The following is a 20090-nucleotide window of genomic DNA, read 5'->3' as shown; positions in this document are numbered from 1 at the left end:
AAGAGACAAATTCCCAACCACATACACCTATCAGGTGCCCAGGAAGAAATCACACTACCTAACCCAAGACAAAAGACCACAAAATGCATCGTCCAGCCGTCCGGACTCTAGGAAACGCCCTAGCTGGTGCCCGGCTGCGGCAGGGCGGCCGTCTGTACTCCACGGCCGCCCCCAAGCCCCGGCACCTGATGTCCATGGCGGACCTGGCCCCCGCCGAGCTCGCGGCCCTTGTCCGCTCCGCCGCCGCGCACAAGCGCGCCGTCAAGGCCGGCAGCACCCCCGCACAGCTGGCCGCCTCCCTCTCGGGCAAGACGGTGGCCATGATGTTCAGCAAGCGCAGCACCAGGACCCGCGTCTCCACCGAGGCCGCCGTCGCCCTGATGGGCGGCCACCCCATGTTCCTGGGCAAGGACGACATCCAGCTTGGTGTAAAGCTCCCCCAGACGTGAAGATGAAGAAAAAAGCACCTTTTGCATCCCGCACCCTGTATATATATGTGTGTGGGCAAGGCACGTGTGCAAAATGGCCGCATATTATGTCATGTTTCCAACTTTCGTGCTGATGCTCCGAGGTCTTTTTTGACAGGTGAACGAGTCGCTACTTGACACATCGCGCGTCATATCCTCCATGACCTCGTGCATGGTCGCCCGCGTCGGCCCGCACTCGGACGTGGCGGGCCTGGCCGAGCACTCCAGCGTGCCCGTCATCAACGCCCTGTCGGACGACTTCCACCCGCTGCAGGCCATCGCCGACTTCCTGACCATCCACTCGGCCTTCCCCTCGTCTGCCGGCGGGGAGGGCGGCGGCGGCCTCGGACTGGAGGGCGTCAAGATCGCCTGGGTCGGCGACTCCAACAACGTGCTCTTCGACATGGCCATCGCTGGCGTCAAGCTCGGCGCCGACGTCGCGGTCGCCTCCCCGGCCGGCTACGGCATCCCGGCCCCGATGAGAAGCCTGATCGAGTCTGCCGCCTCCTCCGCCCCCCACCCCGGAAAGCTCACTGAGACCCAGGTTCCGGAGGAGGCCATCAAGGACGCCGACATCCTGGTGACGGACACGTGGGTATCCATGGGCCAGGAGGCCGAGGCCGAGAAGCGACTCAAGGCCTTTGCCGGGTTCCAAATCACAAACGACCTTGCGAAGCGCGGTGGCGCAAAGCCTGACTGGAAGTTCATGCACTGTCTCCCACGCCACCCCGAGGAGGTCGCCGACGAGGTCTTCTACAACCCCAGATCGCTGGTATTTGAGGAAGCCGAAAACAGGCTATGGGCCGCCGTAGGTAAGTTGAAAATACGGATAAGACTTAATTATCCTATCACTTTGAGGTACGAGGCTGACTAATCGACGTTATTGCGCATTTCTAGCTGCCATTGAAGCATTTGTCGTCAACAAAGGCAAGATCTTGTAAAACATTCGATTCGTGACAGGACATGTGTTGGGAACAATGGATGCGCCACTCTGAAATCGACGACAGGTATGCCTCGTCTAAAATAATATAGTCCTTGCCTGTTGGACAATGTGTGGCAATTTTGAACACCATATGAAGCATATGGGGATTGAGCAGCGACCGGCTGCCTGGGCTGCTCGGCTATCCTTAGCCTGCCTCGGATATCTCAAACATCGCGCGAACTCGACAGCATCGAGTCCATATAGAAAACAGAAATGCAAACAAGACCCAGTCACCCTTCCTCTTATACAAATGATACAACTTTGAAGATCTTGAAGCCAACATTTCCCCCCAACCAAAGGTCTGCCACTCCATGGGCGGGTAGCACCTCCATTTCATCCATTAGTACCGTCTGTCGTTACGGTTGTCCCGGCCTCTACCACCACCGCCTCCGCCGTGGTGAGAGCCGTGGTCCCGGCCGCCGCCGTCGTGTCTGTTATACGATCCGCGATGTCCCCCATGCGGAGGAGGTTGGTATTGCCCGTGCTGCCCATGTCCGCCGTACGATTGCGGTGGGTATGACGGCGGGTAAGCAGGTGCGCCAGCTGGCGGATACGCCCCGGAATACTGTGGGTATCCTTGGGGGTAGGCTGGAGGATACTGGTTGCTGTATCCTTGGCCATGGCCGCCGTAGTGTTGTCCGGGAGGCGGAGGCGGGGGAAGCGAGCCCACCCCGAATCCGGACTGGCCTGGTGCGGGAGGCTGCCACGACTGATTGCGGTGCTGCTGCCCTCCTCCTCCCTGCCGGTCACCCCGGTGGTCTCGGGAGCCGTATGAGTTGCCGTTGCCATAGCCGCCACGGTTACCGTAGCCGCCGCCGTTTCCATAGCCGCCGCCATTGTTGCCATAGCCGCCGCCGTTGCCATTTCCATAGCCACCGCGACCGCCATAGCCGCCGCCGCCACGACCACGCAGCTTCCCTCGTAGTTCCTCCTGGTCACTCCGGGTGAGCGCTGGGGTTGGCAACTTGACACCTCGCATCAGCATGGATTTGTGGGGATGTGCTTTGGGCATCTCGTAATGCACACTAAAATGTAGAGCGTAGCGTTAGTGATATGGCATGTCAACAGGAGGGACCGGGTTGGCCGCGTGATTCATACCTCAATGAGCGGTCGTACTCGACATCCGGCATGCTTTTCCTTTCCAAAGGATACGCTAGCGCGCCGTGGGGCAGGTAGTCGTCAAGCTTCGACACCTTGCCTGCCAAGAGATCGCTATTCCGCTGATTGAGCGTGAACTCGGAGCCACTTTGTCTCTTCGAGTAGAAGTGTGTGATGATGTCTTCATAAAGCCCCTCGTGGGCGTCAGATAAGATGAGCACCTCCTTCCCCACGCCGTTCCTCGCCGCCTCCTCCGGTGTAAGCAGCGGGTACTTGGCCTCGACGGCAGCCAGAAGCCTGTCCATCTCGATGAAGGGCAAAAGCACGACACCCTGCCAGGCAAACTTCTTGCCATTGAGGTCGAGCTCAAAGTCCTCGGGATAGAAGTCGATGATCTCGCTGTCCTCGTTTGTCATGAGATCATGGAAGACGGGAGGAAGGTTGTCGCGAGACGCAGCAGGCAGCACGCTCATGAGCTGCTCATAGGGTCTCGACGTCCTCCCCTTCTCGAATGAGATCTTGAGATCCGCAAGGCCCTGGAAATCGGCCGCAAACGGAGCATAGTGGTAGGGGTAGTACCACTCCCATGACGGGCAGCCCTGGAAGTAATACAGGAGTACCCACGCCAGACCCTCGACGTACGCGTGGGCCACCTTGTGGCGGAAACCAACGTCCTTGGGGTCGGCGTGGAACTTTTGCTCGTAGTACCTATCACTATATCCCGACTCCCACATCCTGACGGTGTCGACGGGGCCCTCCGCTGCACCAGAATATGGCGTGCCAGGGGCAGGGCTGTTGGGCCCGGCTGAGCTATCGCCATCTTCCAACAATTCAGCCTTGCGTTTGCCGAGAGCCGACGCGGGCGTCTCTGAGGCAGGCGTGTCCGGCTTCGAGTCTTTCGAGTCTTCCGAGTCACCTCCGTTCTTGACAGGTGTCTCGGGAGGGGTGGCTTCGCCCGCTGGAGCCGAAAGAGCCTTGATCTGGCTCTTGAGAATGCTCGCCGCGCTCTTGTTTGCCACATTGGCATCCTGCGCCTGGGTTGCGGCGCGGTTGACCACCATGTCGTGCGTGATGATTTTTCCAGGCTCGGCGATACCACCAAACGACTCGTTTTGCCCGCCTTTCCTCCCGTACTTCTCTCTGTCATCTTGGAGCTTGCGCCGCTTGGCGTTTGCTTCCTTGCGGTCTTCCGATTCCTTTCGCTTCCGAAAGATAGAGTCCTCTTGCTGCGCCAGACCGTTCATGATGACCTGGATCCGCTCTAGGTCGATGTGGCCGTCCTTGGTGACGTAGCCGCCCATGGTTGCCAGGTTCCGCTTCCAGATGTTGGTCAGGGTGTTGATTCCGTTCTCACGGATTTCCAGGGCAGGTAGATGCGGCAAGAAGTCATTGCCGACGAAGCAACAGAGGAAAATCCAGTCGTCAACGGCTCTCTCCAGATCGAACCGAAATGGGAGGTTTGAAACCTCAAGCTCGACGGCAAGATACTCGCGAAGAACAGAGACATGCAGCCATATGAAGGGCTTCAGCGGCTCGGCCTTTTCCTTTTCATCAAACTCGCCCTCCTTCTTCTTGGCCTCTCCCCGACAGTTCTGCGCATCGTGTCCCTTCTGCCCACATAGCTTGCACATCCTCGCTTTTCCTTGCTGGGCGAAGACATCCTCGCGCAAGACTCGGAAGTGCGGCTCGTGCGTGGCGAGACCTAGCATGATGAGATCGGCATCCAGGCCGTAGATGACGTGCCTCGTGTTCGGGTCGTGGTCGGGCGATGACCGCTGGGAGCGGACGAAGTCCATGATCTTGTGCTCGCCCTCGCCGGGCACTGTAGCATCAGAAATGATGATCTTGAGGTTGGCCCAGGCGGGGTCGGTGTTCAGCTTGTAAGCGCACCAGTACCTCAAACTGGCGGCCAGAATGAGCATGAAGGGAGTGCCAGGAGTGATGGAATTGGTGTCGAAAGCCTTCTTGGTTACGCTCTCGAGCGTCTCGGGGGCAACGTCGCCACCATTTTGCTGCTTTAGTAGTTTCAGAAGCTCCATCTTGTCCTCAGCCTTCTCTTTGGCTTCCTGCGCAGATCGGAATCGTCGAGATCGTTGCTGGTTCATCTTGGCACGGGGAGCAACACCATCTGCCAGACGAAGGGTCCAAGTGGTTAGCGTGGGGTGATCGTTTTAGTTGGCGGTGGACAGAATCTGAAAAGTATATATGAACTTGGGCGCGCTTACCAACTGCGATCATGAGTACCTTGCGCGGCCTCACCATATTGACAACGCGGTCGGTATACCTGAAAATCTCAAGCATCATCTCCTCCTCGTCCTTGGGCGCGGGCCTGTCCTCGGGATGCGCGCAGGGATGAACAATTCCGTTCATGTCCAGGTACAAGTTGTCGAATTCCTCTCCGTTTGGGTTCGGCTTCGCAGTATCGACGGGAATGACAGTGCCGTCGTCTACCGATGAAACAAACGACGCGCCGGTTGTTAGCCATCACTGGGACCAGAGCTTCGCCAAGACTACACCGAGAATGGAAGCGTCGCAAAGAGACGAGAAGGCGCGCGAACGCGGGTACGACTTACCCATCTCGATAGGTTTGTCTTCTATGACCGGGGAGATGATTTTGGGATATTTGGTGGACAACCACCGGAACGCCGCAGGAATACCCATGGCGGCGGTGGTAAGCGACGACGCTCGCGGCTTGCGGATTTGTTGGGCTTGTCGTCGCAATTTGGGTCGTTCCTAGAAAATGTGATGGGACAGGAGGAAACCGGCGGCTTGCCCGGATGGGATTCGGTTGAAGGGCAAACTGTCGCCGCTCGTTGTGCGACGAGGGAGGACGGGAGGGAGCTGCAGGAACCAAGCCGCAACGGATCCGGCGACTGGAAGGGTCCTGGTCTTGCAAAACCAGGGCGGTGAGAACAAAGGTGGATCGAAACAAAAGTATCCGGAAGGGGTGCAGTACCTTTTCCGCAGGTGGAAAACTTAGCTTGGGCAAAGGTATCTCCTCAAGGGTGGTGACTAATGGAGGTTTATCTTATCAGCTTTCTGCCGAATGTTGCGCGCGCCAGGCTTTAGTGTGGGTCGCGCTGGATGCGACAGCCCGAGCTGATGCCGTCCCAAAGCTCAAGGGAAGACCAAATCAAGTAACCATCTCGGAACGCAATGCGCAGGGACGAACGAGAGGTAAACTGTTGTCAAAGGACGGTAAAATAAGCGTCCTATGATTATACGATATGCCCGCAAGATAAAAAAAGAGAGAAATGCATGGCCCTGGGGGAACATGGGCCAAATAAGCGAATTCCTGTTCCTATATTCTGATGTTATTCTCATTCCTACCGATTCGCTTTCCCTCAGTATTCGGCGCCTCAGTGCTGTCACTTTTGCGGCCCAAAATTCGAGATACCCTTCCGTGGTAGTTGTAGCTCCTGCTTGGTCTGCTGCCATAATCACAGGCACGGCATGTGCTACAGCGACATCAATTTGATGGCTGAAGAGCCGGGGTGCCCTAAGTCAGGGACAATTGCTGATGTATGCCCCTGCCCACGCCGTGAGGTGTCCACATTGATCATTGATGTTGCCCGCGCCCAGGCTGCCCGCAACTCGATCACCGACGCAATCAGCCCGGAAGGCCAAACCTCGGGTCTAGAAGCCAGGCGCCAAAATCGATCGACTAGGAAGACAAAGTAGAGGGAGAGGAAACAGCGAGCCCTGGAAGAGTTCGAGGGGAGCTGCTCTGCGAACAGACTCGACGAAACAAAATATCCATAGACGACTCGGCCCATCACCATGAATCTGCAAGCGTTCCTCGATGGCTCGTTGTCCTAGAACCCACTAGTTTCCGCCTGCCCTCCCCGCAAGTTGCCGACAAACCCCGCCAACAATGTTCTCGATCCCAGCGGCGCCGGCGAAGCAGTCGGTCGGCGAGACCATCTCAGTCCTGAGCGGCCGCCTCGGCTCGGCCACGTTGCTCGAGGACCGCCGCGCCGCCATCCTGGGCCTGCGAAGCTTTGCCAAGCAGTACCCTGCCTCGGTCGCCTCGGGCGCCCTCCGCAGCCTGATCGGGTGTCTATCCAAAGATGGCGAGGATGTCGACACGGTCAAGGGTGTGCTGGAGACCCTGCTGATGCTCTTTAGCCCCAACCACGACAGCCCCGAGGCCTCCGACGAGATCGCCCTCTGGCTCGCCGACGAGTTCACCCAACGCCAGGAGAACATCACCCTCCTGCTCGACTTCCTCGAAACCCCCGATTTCTACTCGCGGCTGTACTCGCTGCAGCTCCTCTCCGCCGTCCACTCTGCTCGCACTGAGCGCGCCGAAGAATGCGTCCTCACCGCGCCCCTGGGCATCCCCCGCCTCGTCGCCATACTCGACGACCGACGCGAGGCCGTCCGCAACGAGGCCATTACCCTGCTCACCTATCTCACTCCGAGCTCGGTTGAGATCCAGAAGCTAGTCGCCTTCGAGAACGCGTTCGAGCGCATTCTCTCAGTCGTCGCCTCCGACGGTGGCTTGGCTGAGGGCGGCCGCGTCGTCGAGGACTGCTTGATACTCCTGGCCAACCTGCTGCGAATCAACCCGTCTAACCAAACACTTTTCCGCGAGACGGGTTGCGTCGCTAAGCTGACGGGGCTTCTCAAGAACGCCTACCAACCCGCCGAGGGCGAGGAGCGCGAGATAGCCTCCTGGGCCGAGGAGCAGCGCAACAGGAACGTCTATGCCCTACTTGCTGTTGTCCGGCTCTTCCTTGTAGCCGGAGCCGTGGGCACCCCTCAGAACCAGGCCGCCTTCTGGCAACACGGCTTGTTGTTTCATGCCCTCCAGCTCGCTTTCAACCATGACGCAGACACAACCATCAAGGCCGAGGTGAGCAGCCAAACACCCCACCCCATGTGCCTATATAGACGCATATCTATTTAATACGGGGACACTATTCGTCAGGCCCACCTCTGCCATGGTTTTGCTTTCTCTAATTCAAGCTATGTCTCTGCAGGCTCTCGTAGCCTGTGCCGATATCATCAGAGGCAACGGTGTTCTCCAAGAGAATTTTGCTCAGCTTCAAGTCCCTTCCCCACTCGACCACCCGCAGCATGTGGGCGGGCAACCTCTGGACAACAAGGGAAACAGCACAGTGACCGTGTACGTAATTGATGGTCTGCTGGATCTCACGTTGAGTGTTCACACGGTGCAGGACTTTGATCTCAGGTTTGCGGCATGCGGGTGCCTCAAGGCGTACTTCTTTCATCACTCGGAAGTGCGCCAGCACTTCTTATCACGAGCGATAGAGGGCCATCGATCTGGCGCGGACGAAACGGCGAACGTGCTGACAACCCTGATGCGATCGCCCGCCGAGGAATCGGTGACTAACCCTTACCGATACTGGTTCGCCGCCGTCATCATGCTGCACTTGCTCATGGATAGCCCCCAGGCCAAGGCCATGGCTATGGATGTTACCGAGGGCGATGAAGAGAGTGGTGAGGAGGTAGTAACGAGCATCCAAACCATCACCGCACACCTCGTCTCGGGCCTGGGACGTGGTGATGATGAGCGGGTCCTTATCGGAAGTCTCATGTTGCTGCTGTGCTGGCTATTTGAGGATCTTGACGGCGTCAACGACTTCCTCGGGGAAGGTAGCAACATTCAGGGGCTCGTCAACGCCGTTGCTAAGAATACGGGTGGAGGGCCGATCGTACAGGGCCTGTGCGCCATGTTGCTGGGCGTTGTTTACGAGTTTTCGACCAAGGATTCGCCTGTGCCAAGAACGACGCTGCAACCAATCCTTCTTCAGAAAATGACGCGTGAGGTGTACATCGACAAACTAAGCACGCTGAGGAGCCACCCCCTGGTCCGCGATTTCGAGGTGCTCCCTCAACGGTTGGACGTCTCGTCAGGCCAGAAGTTTCCCGATGTCTTTTTTGATGGCTCGTTTGTTGAGTTCTTCAAAGACAATTACAGCCGCATTCTCCGAGCCATCGACAGGGAGCCAGGCATGGAGATATCAGTGGTGGCGAACGGCGTCCAGAAGGGCATCTCGCGAGAGCTCGTCGACGGGCTACGGAGTCAAATGGAGGAAAAAGACAGGGAACTACAAGAAGCACAGCTCAAGATTGCATCCCTGGACGGCCAGCTCGGCCAGGAACAGGCGGACCACAGACGAGCAAAGGAATCGACCCTGGGAGAGCTTTCAAGGCTCAAGGCAGTAAACGAGTCTCTGCAGAGGCTACATGAGGAGGAAGTTGGGTAAGCGACACGCCCTCATTCCGGCTGCATTTGGTCAGCCAATAGGCTCACTGGTGGGACGAGATCTAACACCCAACGCAGAAAGCTACGCAAACAGAGCCAGTCACGGGAAGAGGAGTTGCAGAGGAAGCATAAGCTGCGAGAGGATGAGCTACAGGAACAGCTTCGGTCACGCGAGGATGAACTACAGAAGAAGCTTCAGACGCGTGAGAGCGAGCTCCAGAAGCAAGTAGAGCAGGCAAAGAAGTTGGCAACTGCCGAGCTGGAGCGTACACAGCGCCGTAACGAGGCTGCTGTGGCCGACCTCCGAGCCACGATAAGCCGGCTCGAAGTCGACCTTATGAAGGTGAGAAGGCGGCCCTGCCAGCCCGGAACATAGTCGGCCCAAGTGACTAACAAGCACTTCAGGCAAACAAATCGAGGGCGCATGACTTACAGGCCGCCAAGGACGATTTCAACGCGAAGCTGGCCGCTCAGGTCGCCACAACCATGGAGGCTGAAGAGAAACTGGAAGCGCTGCAAAAGAACCTTACGGAGCGGGACGGAAGGCTTCGTGAGCTGGAGCGGCTTGTGACCTCGAAGGAGAAGTTGGTGGCAAGCAAGGAGGAGCAAGTGAAGAAGGTGAGTTCAAAAGGGGTGAACAGGCGCGGCGCTCCTGTCATCTGTTTCTCTTTTACTGACAAACCTCGACTTCCCCTTCCTAGAACGACGCCCTGTTGAAACAGGCGCAATCAGAAAAGAAGGCGACCCAGGGTGAACTGGACGACCTTCTGATGGTGTTTGGTGATCTTGAGGAAAAGACCAACAAGTACAAGGTTAGTGTTTGGCCCTCCTTGTGCCCCAACCTGACAACACAGCGGTACATGGCGCTAACCCATTTCCCCTTCTCAGGAACGGTTAAAGGCTCTCGGCCAGACGGTTTCTGATGGTGAGGACTCTGACGAAGACGAGGACGATGATGACGAGTGAAGGAAGTGAAAGGCTACTCCCGGGCGTTCTCCTGGCTCTAGACAAGCACGTGCGAATTTGAACCGGCCCAACCACCGCTTGTCATTGAATATGTTCTCCATGTTCTTGGGCATGTTCACCAAGCTCTCGAAGTTTGTCGGCACGCTTCCATCTATCCCAAGAGTTTGTCCCTATGAATGTGGAAACACACTCAGCCCTGCCCAGATATCCAAGAGACAGACGGGAGCGTTCAAAAGCTGTCGTAGTCGATCATGCTGTGTAATCATTAGTGTGAGGGGGAGCAATTGGGACAGAGCTCGAGGGGCTCGAGGTGAGGCCGGGATTATAATCTTTTTCCATGTGTGATTTTGCAATTTCTTGCAAGAGATATAGGATGTGGGGACCCCAAAAATTAACGAACGGCCTGCAAAGATCGGATTGGCGAATAAAATGTATGGGTGGGAGTTGAGGAGGGAACGAGAAAACACTCAGGAGGGGAAGGAGGGGTCTTGAGAAAAAAAAGTTCCCAGATTGGCAGTTTGTTTATCCAGCGTGGGGGAAATTCGAAAATCCGTCGCACACAACTCGACGTGGAACGGCTCGACTTGGACTAGGCACAAACATAATCTTTGAGTTCTATTGGCAGTATCCAATCCTATTGCACCAGAAGAGATAGCGATATCCATCTACCTCCAACATGGCCGGGCCCCCTTCTTCCAGCGGCTCGGATACGTCGAGTGAGGACGGCTGGGTCGACGCCGAGAACGAAGTCGAGGAACCGCCCACCATCGTGTCGCTCCTCGACGATGCCGTTTTTACAGATGCTGCTTCCATGGTGAAGCACTGCAAAGACAAGCATGGCTTCGACTTTGTTGCCACGCGCGACAGGCTGGGGCTTGACTTTTATGGCTGCATCAAGCTTATCAACTATGGTTGGTATCCATTCCCAGATGTGCGGATCCCACCGACGTGAGTACGTGCTAACCTGAGACGATACCTGAAGTCCGCCAGCGGGCGCTGGACCGCGCGGCTCTGCCGGCCGAGATCAAGCCGGCTGACCTGGAGGATGACCGCTACCTGAAGCCGGTGCTAGCCGACGACGCATTCATCATGGCCCTCGACGACCTCCCTGAGAGCACCGCACCTGTTGCTGGGGAGTCGGCAGCTGCTGGTGGCGAGGCCGATGCCCTCCGATCGCGTAACGTCGAGCTCCAAGCTGAGCTGGACCGCCTCGTGCGCCAGTTCGCCGACTATCGCACGGCAGTGCAGCAGACGCTGGATCAGCGCTGGGGCGAGGACGAGGGCGCCTCGTCGACCGCGGCCGTGTCTGGCGCTGCTGCTGCCGTTCCGGCCAAGGAAGTCGACGAGTCCAAGTACTACTGGGACTCGTACGCGAGCAACGGTGCGCCACGCTGTTTCTTGGTCTTCCCTTGCCCGAACATGTCCGCTTATGGAGCCTAACCATGCCAATGCAGAGATCCACGAGACTATGCTTAAGGATGCCGTGCGCACCGAGGCATACCGCGACTTCATCTACAACAACAAGGACCTCTTCAAGGGCAAGGTGGTCCTCGATATCGGCTGTGGCACTGGCATTCTCAGTATGTTCTGCGCCAAGGCCGGGGCCAAGCTGGTCATTGCGGTGGACAACTCGGACATCATCGACAAGGCGCGCGAGAACATTTTCAACAACGGACTCGGCGAGCAGATCACCTGCCTCAAGGGCAAGATGGAAGAGGTCAAGCTGCCGGTGGAGCAGGTGGACATTATCGTGAGCGAGTGGATGGGCTACTGCCTGCTCTACGAAGCCATGCTCCCCAGCGTGCTGTGGGCGCGCGACCGCTACCTGGCCCCCGACGGCCTGTTGGTCCCGAGCCACACGTCCATGTGGGTGGCCCCCATGTCGGACCAGGACTGGGTCGACGACCACATCACGTTCTGGCGCAACGTCTACGGCTTCGACATGAAGGCCATGCAGGAGGGTATCTGCGCCGAGAGCCACATCGAGGTGCTGCCCCCGCGCTCCCTGTGCGGCGAGCCCTTCATGTTCCGCATGCTAGACCTGCACACGGTCCGCGTCGAGGACCTCATCTTCGAGTCCACCTGGCGCTCCACCCTGACAGCCGACGCGCCGCGCCTCGACGCCTTCGTCGTCTGGTTCGACACCTTCTTCTGCAACGCGCGCGGCAAGACGGTCGAGCCGCCCGACGCCACCGCCCTTGCCTGGGGCGACAGCAGCCGCGCCGACCGCGTCGCCTTCACCACGGGGCCCTTTGGCACCCCGACGCACTGGAAGCAGGGCATCCTGACCACCCGCCCAGGCTGCGCCCCTCTCACGCTGACCAAGGGCCAGACGGTGTCGGGCAAGCTGACGGTCTCGATCCCCGATGACCACCCGCGAGGACTGCGCTTGAAGGTGGACTGGGGCGCGGAGCAGCAGGGTGAAGTCAAGGAGGCCGCTAGCGTTGACAATGTCACAGATTCTCAGGTCTGGGAGGTGCGCTAGCCTAGAAATTTGACATGCAAATCTGCTGCTTGAACAGACATCCTTGTGGGATTGAGTTTATAGATCAAGTAGAGAAAAAAAAGATATGGAAGCCATGTACGTCGATGGCAGTAATGATGCAGCCAAAACTCCTGAATAGCCTCAAGCCCCTGAGGTCATGAGGCGAAGTCACCACTGAAAATTTGCCGCAGACTTGTATTAAACCACTCTCGTCTGTCTGCTCGTCCATCCAGTCTTTTCTCTCTTCCATTGTTCACGGTCTGGCCACTTTTCTCGTCGCCAACCGGGTAGGGGCGTTAGCGTGACATATCAGTGTGAATATCATACAACTCCCGCCAAGCAGAACCAAAGATGATCCCAGGCATCACAACCATGGCCACGGCCGTCCTGCTCGCCCTGGGCAGCACTGCTGCCCGCGGCGACGGTTTGATCACCGCGAACTCGACCCTGGACGCCGCCAAGCAGACCCTAAACACCACCGCGAACCTGACCATGGAATCGCGGATTGCCATGACCACCGACGGAATCATGGCCAGGACCTTCGCGACGTCGAGCCGGCGCCCCATCACCACGAAGCTGACCACCGTGTACGGGACCAAGGTGGTCGTCGTGAGCACCACCGGGAGCCCCATCAGCACCTACACCCTCACCGGCCCGACCCCGGGCCCCCCCAAGAACGGCCCGCTGCGCGGCATCAACAAATGCGAGATGGTTGACCATGGCGTCGGTGCCCTTCCCCAAGAACGCCAAAAAAAAAGAGAGAAAAAAAGAAGGTTCCACAGAACGGCTAACACGTGAGAGGCAATAACATGTTTTTGCAGACGTGGAAGCAATGGCACATCGTGTCGTTCGATGCCGACCTCTACAACGAGCCCACCAAGTACTGCGGATCCGGCTATCTAGACAACTTCCGGGGCGAGTGCAGGGTCATCAACGAGTGGGTGCCTTCTTCTCTGCGCAATGCCTTGGCTCTTCCCATATCCCCTCTACTGACCTCCCGGCTACCTTCCGCCATTGTTTCGAAATAGTTGGGGATGCGGCTGCACCGACGGCCGCCCTTGGCCCTGCTCGGACATCTGGATGTCCTTCGAGACAGACATGTTCTGCGCGCCGGCCTATATCAGGACGGCTCTTCATAAGGCTTCATCTGGGAACATTGAGATGAACTGCTAGGCTAGTGATTACGAGGTCAACGAAGCTTGTGCTGGACTGGTTTTTAATGCACGTGCGCTTTGCCTGGAACTCAGATGCGCCCGCCGATTTGGATTTTGAAAACTTTGCCAACTCCTGAAGTTGAATCGTCATCTTGGAGGCAATGTCTCGTACTTAGATAGGTGAAGGGTGTATAGACCTGCCTTGAGTTTGATCGGCCAGAGTCTTGTGGCTGTTCGAGAGACATGAAGCTGATAATTCCGTCAGCGGCACGCGTCTGTCGCTTACAAAAACATAAGCATGAGCCCAAGCGATCGCCAGCGGGATGTAACCCCTTTGGCCGCTGGAAATATGCCAGGCCCACACTGCTGCCCCACGAGTGGGCGAGGTGCCGGGAGCGGAGGAGGGGCACAAACATTATGGTGGTCGTCGAGCTTGGAGATTGCAAAACCGCTGGGGAGTAATGGCCAGACAGTCAGGACCATAAGCTTGGCTCCCTAGCATCAATATAGGCTATTTGTGCGCTTGGGAGTGCTGAGAAAGGTATAGCGCGTAGCCAACAGCTGGAAAGCTTCACTTGGCTGGCTGGAGCTGGTCCACAGAATCCACTCGAGCATAGGCTAATAATTGAGTTTGGGCTGCCCCTCGCTTTCAGCCTTCAGGAGTTCAGGAGAGCTCGGCCAACACCACTCGACCTGAAGCTGCATCGACGAGGCTGGAGCAAGACGCAAGCAAGACGCCAGCCGGCCAACATAGACCAGCCCCAGCAGTAATTGGCCTTGCCTGACACCACACCATGTTGGCGGCCAGCGGGTCGTCGGACCCGACCAAGATCCGCATCCTCGGCGAGGACAGCATCGTGGTCGACCATGGCATCTGGCTCGACTACGTGACTCACGACCTGCTCGCCAACATCGCCTCGTCCACCTACGTCCTCATCACCGACACCAACCTGTCCCCCATCTACGTCCCGTCCTTCGAGGCTGTCTTCAACGATGCGCTGGCCAAGGGCACCACGTCGGCGCGCGCCCCGCGCCTGCTCACCTACGCCATCCCCCCGGGCGAGGCCTCCAAGAGCCGCGAGACCAAGGCCGAGATCGAGGACTGGATGCTGGAGCAGCAGTGCACCCGCGACACCGTCATCATCGCCCTGGGTGGCGGCGTCATTGGCGACATGATCGGCTACGTCGCCGCCACCTTCATGCGCGGCGTCCGCTTCGTTCAGGTGCCCACCACGCTGCTGGCCATGGTCGACTCGTCCATTGGCGGCAAGACCGCCATCGACACCCCGATGGGCAAGAACCTGATCGGCTCCTTCTGGCAGCCCCGCCGCATCTACATCGACCTGGCCTTCCTCGACACCCTGCCCGCGCGCGAGTTCATCAACGGCATGGCCGAGGTCGTCAAGACGGCTGCCATCTGGGATGCTGCCGAGTTTACCGCCCTCGAGGAGAACGCCCAGGCCATTCTGTCCGCCGTCCGCCGCCCGTGCTCCGCCGAGAGACTCCTCCCGATCCGCGATATCCTCAAGCGCATCGTCCTGGGCTCTGCCCGCGTCAAGGCCCACGTGGTCTCGTCTGACGAGAAGGAGGGCGGGCTGCGCAATCTCCTGAACTTTGGCCACTCCATCGGCCACGCCTTTGAGGCCATCCTCACGCCCCAGGTTCTCCATGGCGAGGCTGTAGCCATTGGCATGGTCAAGGAGTCCGAGCTGGCCCGCCACCTGGGCATCTTGCGCCCTGCCGCCGTCGCCCGCCTGGCCAAGTGCATAGCCAGCTACGACCTGCCCACGTCGGTTGATGACAAGCGCGTGGTCAAGCTGACGGCCGGCAAGAAGTGCCCCGTCGACGTCCTGCTGAACAAGATGGCCGTCGACAAGAAGAACGACGGCAGGCAGAAAAAGATTGTACTGCTCTCCGCCATTGGCAAGTGCCACGAGCCCAAGGCAAGCAGCGTCGACGACGGCGCCATCCGCGTTGTCCTCTCCCCTGCCGTCCGCGTCACCCCCGGCGTACGCCCTGGCCTCAAGGTGGACGTCACCCCGCCCGGTTCCAAGAGCATATCCAACAGGGCTCTTGTACTGGCCGCCCTCGGCACGGGGCCTTGTCGCATCAAGAACCTCCTGCACTCGGACGACACGGAGCACATGCTGAACGCCATCGGTCGGCTGCGCGGCGCCACCTGCTCGTGGGAGGACGACGGCGAGGTGCTGGTTGTCGAGGGCCGCGGCGGTCAGCTGGTCGCCAGCCAGGAAGAGCTCTATCTTGGAAATGCGGGCACCGCTTCGCGCTTCCTCACCACCGTTGCCGCTCTGTGCTCGCCCGCCGAGGACGGAAGTGCCTCCTCCACAGTGCTGACCGGTAACGCACGCATGAAGGTGCGCCCCATCGGCGCACTCGTGACCGCCCTGCGCTCGAACGGCATTGGCATCACCTACCTGGGCAAGGAGAACAGCCTGCCGGTCCGCGTCGATGCGGCAGGCGGCTTTGGTGGTGGCGTCATCGAGGTGGCCGCAACCGTGTCGTCCCAGTACGTGTCATCTCTGCTCATGGCAGCGCCGTATGCCAAGGAGCCCGTGACCTTGCGTTTGGTCGGCGGCCACCCCATCTCGCAGCCTTACATCGACATGACCATCGCCATGATGCGGTCATTCGGCATCGAGGTGGAGCGCTCCGCGACCGAGGCCAACACATACCACATTCCTCGGGGTGTCTACACCAACCCGGCCGTTTACACGGTCGAGAGCGATGCCAGCTCGGCTACCTACCCCCTGGCGGTTGCCGCCATCACCGGCACAACCTGCACGATCCCCAACATCGGGTCGGGATCGCTCCAGGGTGATGCCCGGTTCGCAATCGAGGTGCTGCGGCCCATGGGCTGCTCAGTCGAACAGTCGGAAACTTCGACTACCGTCACAGGCCCGCCCATCGGACAACTCAAGGCTATCCCGCATGTTGACATGGAGCCCATGACCGACGCCTTCCTCACTGCTTCGGTCTTGGCCGCTGTGGCTAGCGGCACCACCAAAATCACGGGCATCGCCAACCAGCGCGTCAAGGAGTGCAACCGCATCGCGGCCATGAAGGACCAGCTTGCAAAATTCGGCGTGCACTGCAGCGAGCTCGACGACGGCATCGAGGTAACGGGGAGGCCTTTGAAGGAGCTCTCGCAGCCCGCCGGCGGAGTCTACTGCTACGACGACCACCGGGTAGCCATGAGTTTCGGCGTCTTGTCCATTGTCGCCCCCCAGCCAACCCTGATTCTGGAACGCGAGTGCACTGGGAAGACGTGGCCGGGGTGGTGGGATGTGCTCTCTGGGTCCTTTGGAGTGGCCATGGACGGTGAAGAGCCTAGTGATGCCGCATCCGGCCACGAAGCCCCATCAGCGAAGCCCGACGACGGTTCGATCTTCGTCATTGGCATGAGGGGCGCCGGCAAGACCACAGCCGGCAAGTGGATGGCCGCCATGATGGGCCGTACCTTTGTAGACCTCGACACGGAGCTGGAGCGGGTGCATGGGATGACCATTCCCGACATGATCCGCGGGGACCTTGGTTGGCCAGGCTTCAGGGCAGCCGAGCTCGCGCTGCTTCACGACGTCATCAGCAGCAAGTCTCGCGGCTATGTATTCTCTTGCGGCGGCGGGATTGTCGAGGCGCCAGAGGCCCGTGAGGCTCTTGTCTCGTACTGTCGCGCTGGCGGGCGCGTCCTGCTCGTCCACCGCGACACGGAACGTGTGGTCGAGTATCTCAACCGCGACAAGACTCGCCCGGCCTGGACGGAGCAGAACGAGGCCGTCTACATGCGCCGCAAGCCGTGGTACCGGGAGTGCAGCAACCTAGAGTACCACAGCCCGCATCTGGATGTGGTAAGCGATGCAGCGGAACCACCTGCTGACTTTGCACGTTTTGTGGCCCTGTTGAGCGGCAAGAGCTCGCACCTCAAGGAGGCCAAGGCCAAGCCGCACTCCTTCTTTGTCTCGCTGACGGTGCCCAACATTGGGGCGTCTGCCGATATCATCCCTCGCGCCGTTGTCGGCTCTGATGCCGTCGAGCTGCGCGTCGACCTGCTTGAAGACCACTCGCCCGAGTTCGTGACCAAGCAGGTTGCTCTGTTACGCTACGTCTGCAACCTGCCCATCGTCTTTACGGTGCGCACTGCTTCGCAGGGTGGGCGCTACCCAGACGACAACTACGAGGGCGCTCTAACGCTCTACCTCCTCGCCATCCGCCTGGGCGTCGAGTACGTGGACGTGGAGATGACCATGCCGGACGACGTGATCGAGAAGACCACGCAAGCCAAGGGCAAAACGAGCATCATAGCTTCGCACCACGACCCCAAGGGCACCCTGTCGTGGCGCAACGGGTCTTGGATTCCCTTCTACAACAAGGCGCTGCGTCACGGTGATGTCGTCAAGCTTGTCGGTTGGTCTCGCGGCGACGACGACAACTTTGCTCTCGCCGGCTTCAAGGCGCGCATGTCCTCGGCCCACAAGAACACACCCTTAATCGCACTCAACATGGGCGAGGCGGGCAAGCTGAGCCGTGTCTTGAACGGGTTCCTGGCGCCCGTCACACATTCTTGCCTCACTGCGGCTGCCGCCCCTGGACAGCTGTCGGCGGCCGAGATCCGACGAGGCCTTCACCTCCTGGGCAAGCTCCCGCGCCGCCGCTTCCACCTCTTTGGCAAGCCCATCTCAAAATCCAGATCGCCAGCGCTGCACAACACCCTTTTCGAGCAGAACGGCCTCCCGCACATCTACTCCAATTTCGAGACCGACGTGGCGTCTGAGATGCAGGAGCTTATCCGGGCCCCCGATTTTGGCGGCGCCTCGGTTACGATTCCGCTCAAGCTCGGCGTCATCCCACTCCTAGACGAGGTGAGCGACTCTGCCAAGACAATCGGCGCAGTGAACACCATCATCCCGACGCAGCAGCCAGACGGAAGTGTCAGGCTCGTCGGCGAAAACACCGACTGGCGGGGCATGGCGCTGTGTCTGCGCTCCAGCGGCGTCGTGCGCCCGCCATCGCCGCGCCCTGCCGTGGTCCTGGGAGCCGGGGGGACGGCACGCGCTGCGATATTCGCGCTCCACTCGCTAGGGTTCGCCCCCATCTACGTGGTCGCGCGCAGCGCGGCCAACGTCGAGACCATGGCGTCCAGCTTCCCCAGCGAGTACGACATCAAGCACCTTTGCGAGCCCCTGACAAGGTTGGACCAGGCGCCGCCCCAGGTGGCGATATCCACCATCCCCGCGGACAAGGCGACGGATCCCGGCATGACGGACGTCTTCAAGTCGGTGCTCAGCCTCGCCCCGGCCGCCGGCACGCGCGTGCTGCTAGAGATGGCCTACTTCCCGCCCGTCACGGCCATGATGGAGCTCGCCGAGGCGAGCGGCTGGGCCACCGTCCCGGGGGCCACGGTGCTGGCTGCCCAGGGCAAGTACCAGTTCGAGCTCTGGACAGGGGTCGCGCCCCTGATTGAGGACTGCAAGTCGATTGTGTTGGGCACGACCTCGTCGGCTTGATTGGTTTGCGCGCTGGCTGTGCGGGACGCGGACGGCGGCGGAGGAGGAAGGTGGGGGGGTGCTCTAGGCTGGCTCGCCACGAAGGCCGCACAAAAAGGAGGATCGGATATTAGGGATTTCGGGTAGAACAAATTCCAATCAGAGCACAAGAAGGAACAATCATGGTACCCAAGCAGGCAAAAGGTTGAACAAGTCGATGGTGACACCTCTCTACTTTGGCAATACATGCGAGGTGACCTCGGTCTTGTAAAAGAATGCGAATCCAAAAGTCGATGCTGGCGGTTTATAAATGTTACAATATACAGAAAAGTAGCATGTGTAACATGAGCCTGATCTGGCGCCTGGGCAGCCCTTGCACACATGCCTGCAACGCCGAACCCAGACAAGACGCGCGCGCGCCAACAAGCCAAACAGGACATTCATTACCCCCTCCCAAATACGCTCCTCTCATCCCCCTTCCTTTTTCTAATTCCTTATTGCTTCAGAACCCAAAGCTGTCCAGGAGCGAGTTGGAGTCGGGCTCCTCAAAGACGCTGGGCGGGGGCTGGTGGGCGCCGCCCCTGGCCGCGGCGCGCCGCTCCGTGGGCGAGAGCGGGGCGACGGGCATGTCGGCCACGACGAGCGAGCTGCGGCGGCGGAGGAGCTTGAGGGGGTCGATGTCGCCGCCCAGGCCGGGGGTGGCGCGGCTGGAGCCGAGGAACTCCCAATTTCGGACTTTTGTTTTGGTTGGGGTTGGGTTAGATTATATACCTTGTTTTTAAACAAGAAGCAAAGGGGGGGAAAGAACATAACACACCCAGACCTAGCCCGAGCAGGTCGCAGCCCATGCGGTCGTACAGGCGGGCGTTGTGCAGGACAAACTCCCACTCCACCTTGGGGGTGACCTTTGAGGCACCCCGGAGCGTCTGCAGCGTCTTCTGCCGCAGCTGGGCGTACAGCACGATCAGGGCCGGGTCATCGGTGAGGAAGAGCTTGGACTTGAGGTCCGGGGAGTAGGGTGTCTCGAGTAGGGCGTAGACGGGCGTCTGTTTTAGTGTTGTTGTTAGCCTGAGGAGATGCGGCACGGTAGAGAGAGAGAGAGAGAGAGAGAGAGAGAGAGAGAGAGAGAGAGAGAGAGAGAGAGAGAGAGAGAGAGAGAGAGAGAGAGAGAGAGAGAGAGAGAGAGAGAGAGAGAGAGAGAG

At 59.2% G+C, this 20090-nt stretch overlaps 8 protein-coding genes across 8 annotated transcripts in view; 5 read left to right on the top strand and 3 right to left on the bottom strand.

The window, feature by feature from the left end:
- Positions 1-83: 83 nt before the first annotated feature.
- On the top strand, positions 84-1737 carry GGTG_11433 (ornithine carbamoyltransferase; the record flags this gene model as incomplete). Its single annotated transcript, XM_009229323.1, has 3 exons — positions 84-428; positions 586-1279; positions 1365-1737. 3 exons carry the CDS (start codon positions 84-86, stop codon positions 1406-1408), a joined length of 1083 nt encoding a protein of 360 aa, XP_009227587.1. The 3' UTR covers positions 1409-1737.
- GGTG_11432 (5'-3' exoribonuclease 2) lies at positions 1284-5370 on the bottom strand. The gene is made up of 4 exons (XM_009229322.1): positions 5121-5370; positions 4773-4994; positions 2548-4675; positions 1284-2474 (listed from the first exon to the last, which is right to left on the bottom strand). Exons 1-4 carry the CDS (start codon positions 5206-5208, stop codon positions 1790-1792), a joined length of 3123 nt encoding a protein of 1040 aa, XP_009227586.1. The 5' UTR covers positions 5209-5370; the 3' UTR covers positions 1284-1789.
- Positions 5371-6088: 718 nt separating this feature from the next.
- Positions 6089-10312, top strand: GGTG_11431 (hypothetical protein). The gene is made up of 6 exons (XM_009229321.1): positions 6089-7405; positions 7533-8779; positions 8861-9125; positions 9188-9400; positions 9484-9594; positions 9671-10312. Exons 1-6 carry the CDS (start codon positions 6422-6424, stop codon positions 9746-9748), a joined length of 2898 nt encoding a protein of 965 aa, XP_009227585.1. The 5' UTR covers positions 6089-6421; the 3' UTR covers positions 9749-10312.
- On the top strand, positions 10242-12374 carry GGTG_11430 (hypothetical protein). The gene is made up of 3 exons (XM_009229320.1): positions 10242-10659; positions 10731-11129; positions 11203-12374. Exons 1-3 carry the CDS (start codon positions 10425-10427, stop codon positions 12231-12233), a joined length of 1665 nt encoding a protein of 554 aa, XP_009227584.1. The 5' UTR covers positions 10242-10424; the 3' UTR covers positions 12234-12374.
- A 231-nt stretch (positions 12375-12605) lies between these two features.
- On the top strand, positions 12606-13031 carry GGTG_11429 (hypothetical protein; the record flags this gene model as incomplete). The annotated part of the gene is made up of 1 exon (XM_009229319.1): positions 12606-13031. The coding sequence occupies one exon, from the start codon at positions 12606-12608 to the stop codon at positions 13029-13031; it is 426 nt and encodes a 141-aa protein (XP_009227583.1).
- Positions 12937-13873, bottom strand: GGTG_11428 (hypothetical protein). Its single transcript, XM_009229318.1, has 2 exons — positions 13802-13873; positions 12937-13662 (listed from the first exon to the last, which is right to left on the bottom strand). Exons 1-2 carry the CDS (start codon positions 13868-13870, stop codon positions 13477-13479), a joined length of 255 nt encoding a protein of 84 aa, XP_009227582.1. The 5' UTR covers positions 13871-13873; the 3' UTR covers positions 12937-13476.
- Positions 13801-19602, top strand: GGTG_11427 (pentafunctional AROM polypeptide). Its single transcript, XM_009229317.1, has 2 exons — positions 13801-13928; positions 14041-19602. The coding sequence occupies exon 2, from the start codon at positions 14182-14184 to the stop codon at positions 18907-18909; it is 4728 nt and encodes a 1575-aa protein (XP_009227581.1). The 5' UTR covers positions 13801-13928; positions 14041-14181; the 3' UTR covers positions 18910-19602.
- The window catches only part of GGTG_11426 (WD repeat-containing protein), a 5718-nt gene continuing 4704 nt past the window's right edge, over positions 19077-20090 (bottom strand). The window contains exons 4-5 of the mRNA XM_009229316.1: positions 19706-19934; positions 19077-19623 (exon numbers count right to left, since the gene is read on the bottom strand). Of these exons, the coding sequence (XP_009227580.1) occupies positions 19391-19623; positions 19706-19934 (462 nt within the window). The 3' untranslated portion in view covers positions 19077-19390. The remainder of the gene's footprint in view (positions 19624-19705; positions 19935-20090) is intronic.

This window comes from Gaeumannomyces tritici (genome assembly GCF_000145635.1).
Source record: "Gaeumannomyces tritici R3-111a-1 unplaced genomic scaffold supercont2.7, whole genome shotgun sequence".
NCBI lineage: Eukaryota > Fungi > Ascomycota > Sordariomycetes > Magnaporthales > Magnaporthaceae > Gaeumannomyces > Gaeumannomyces tritici.
Note: the sequence above shows the minus strand (reverse complement) of the source record. Positions and strands in the feature narration are given on the sequence as shown.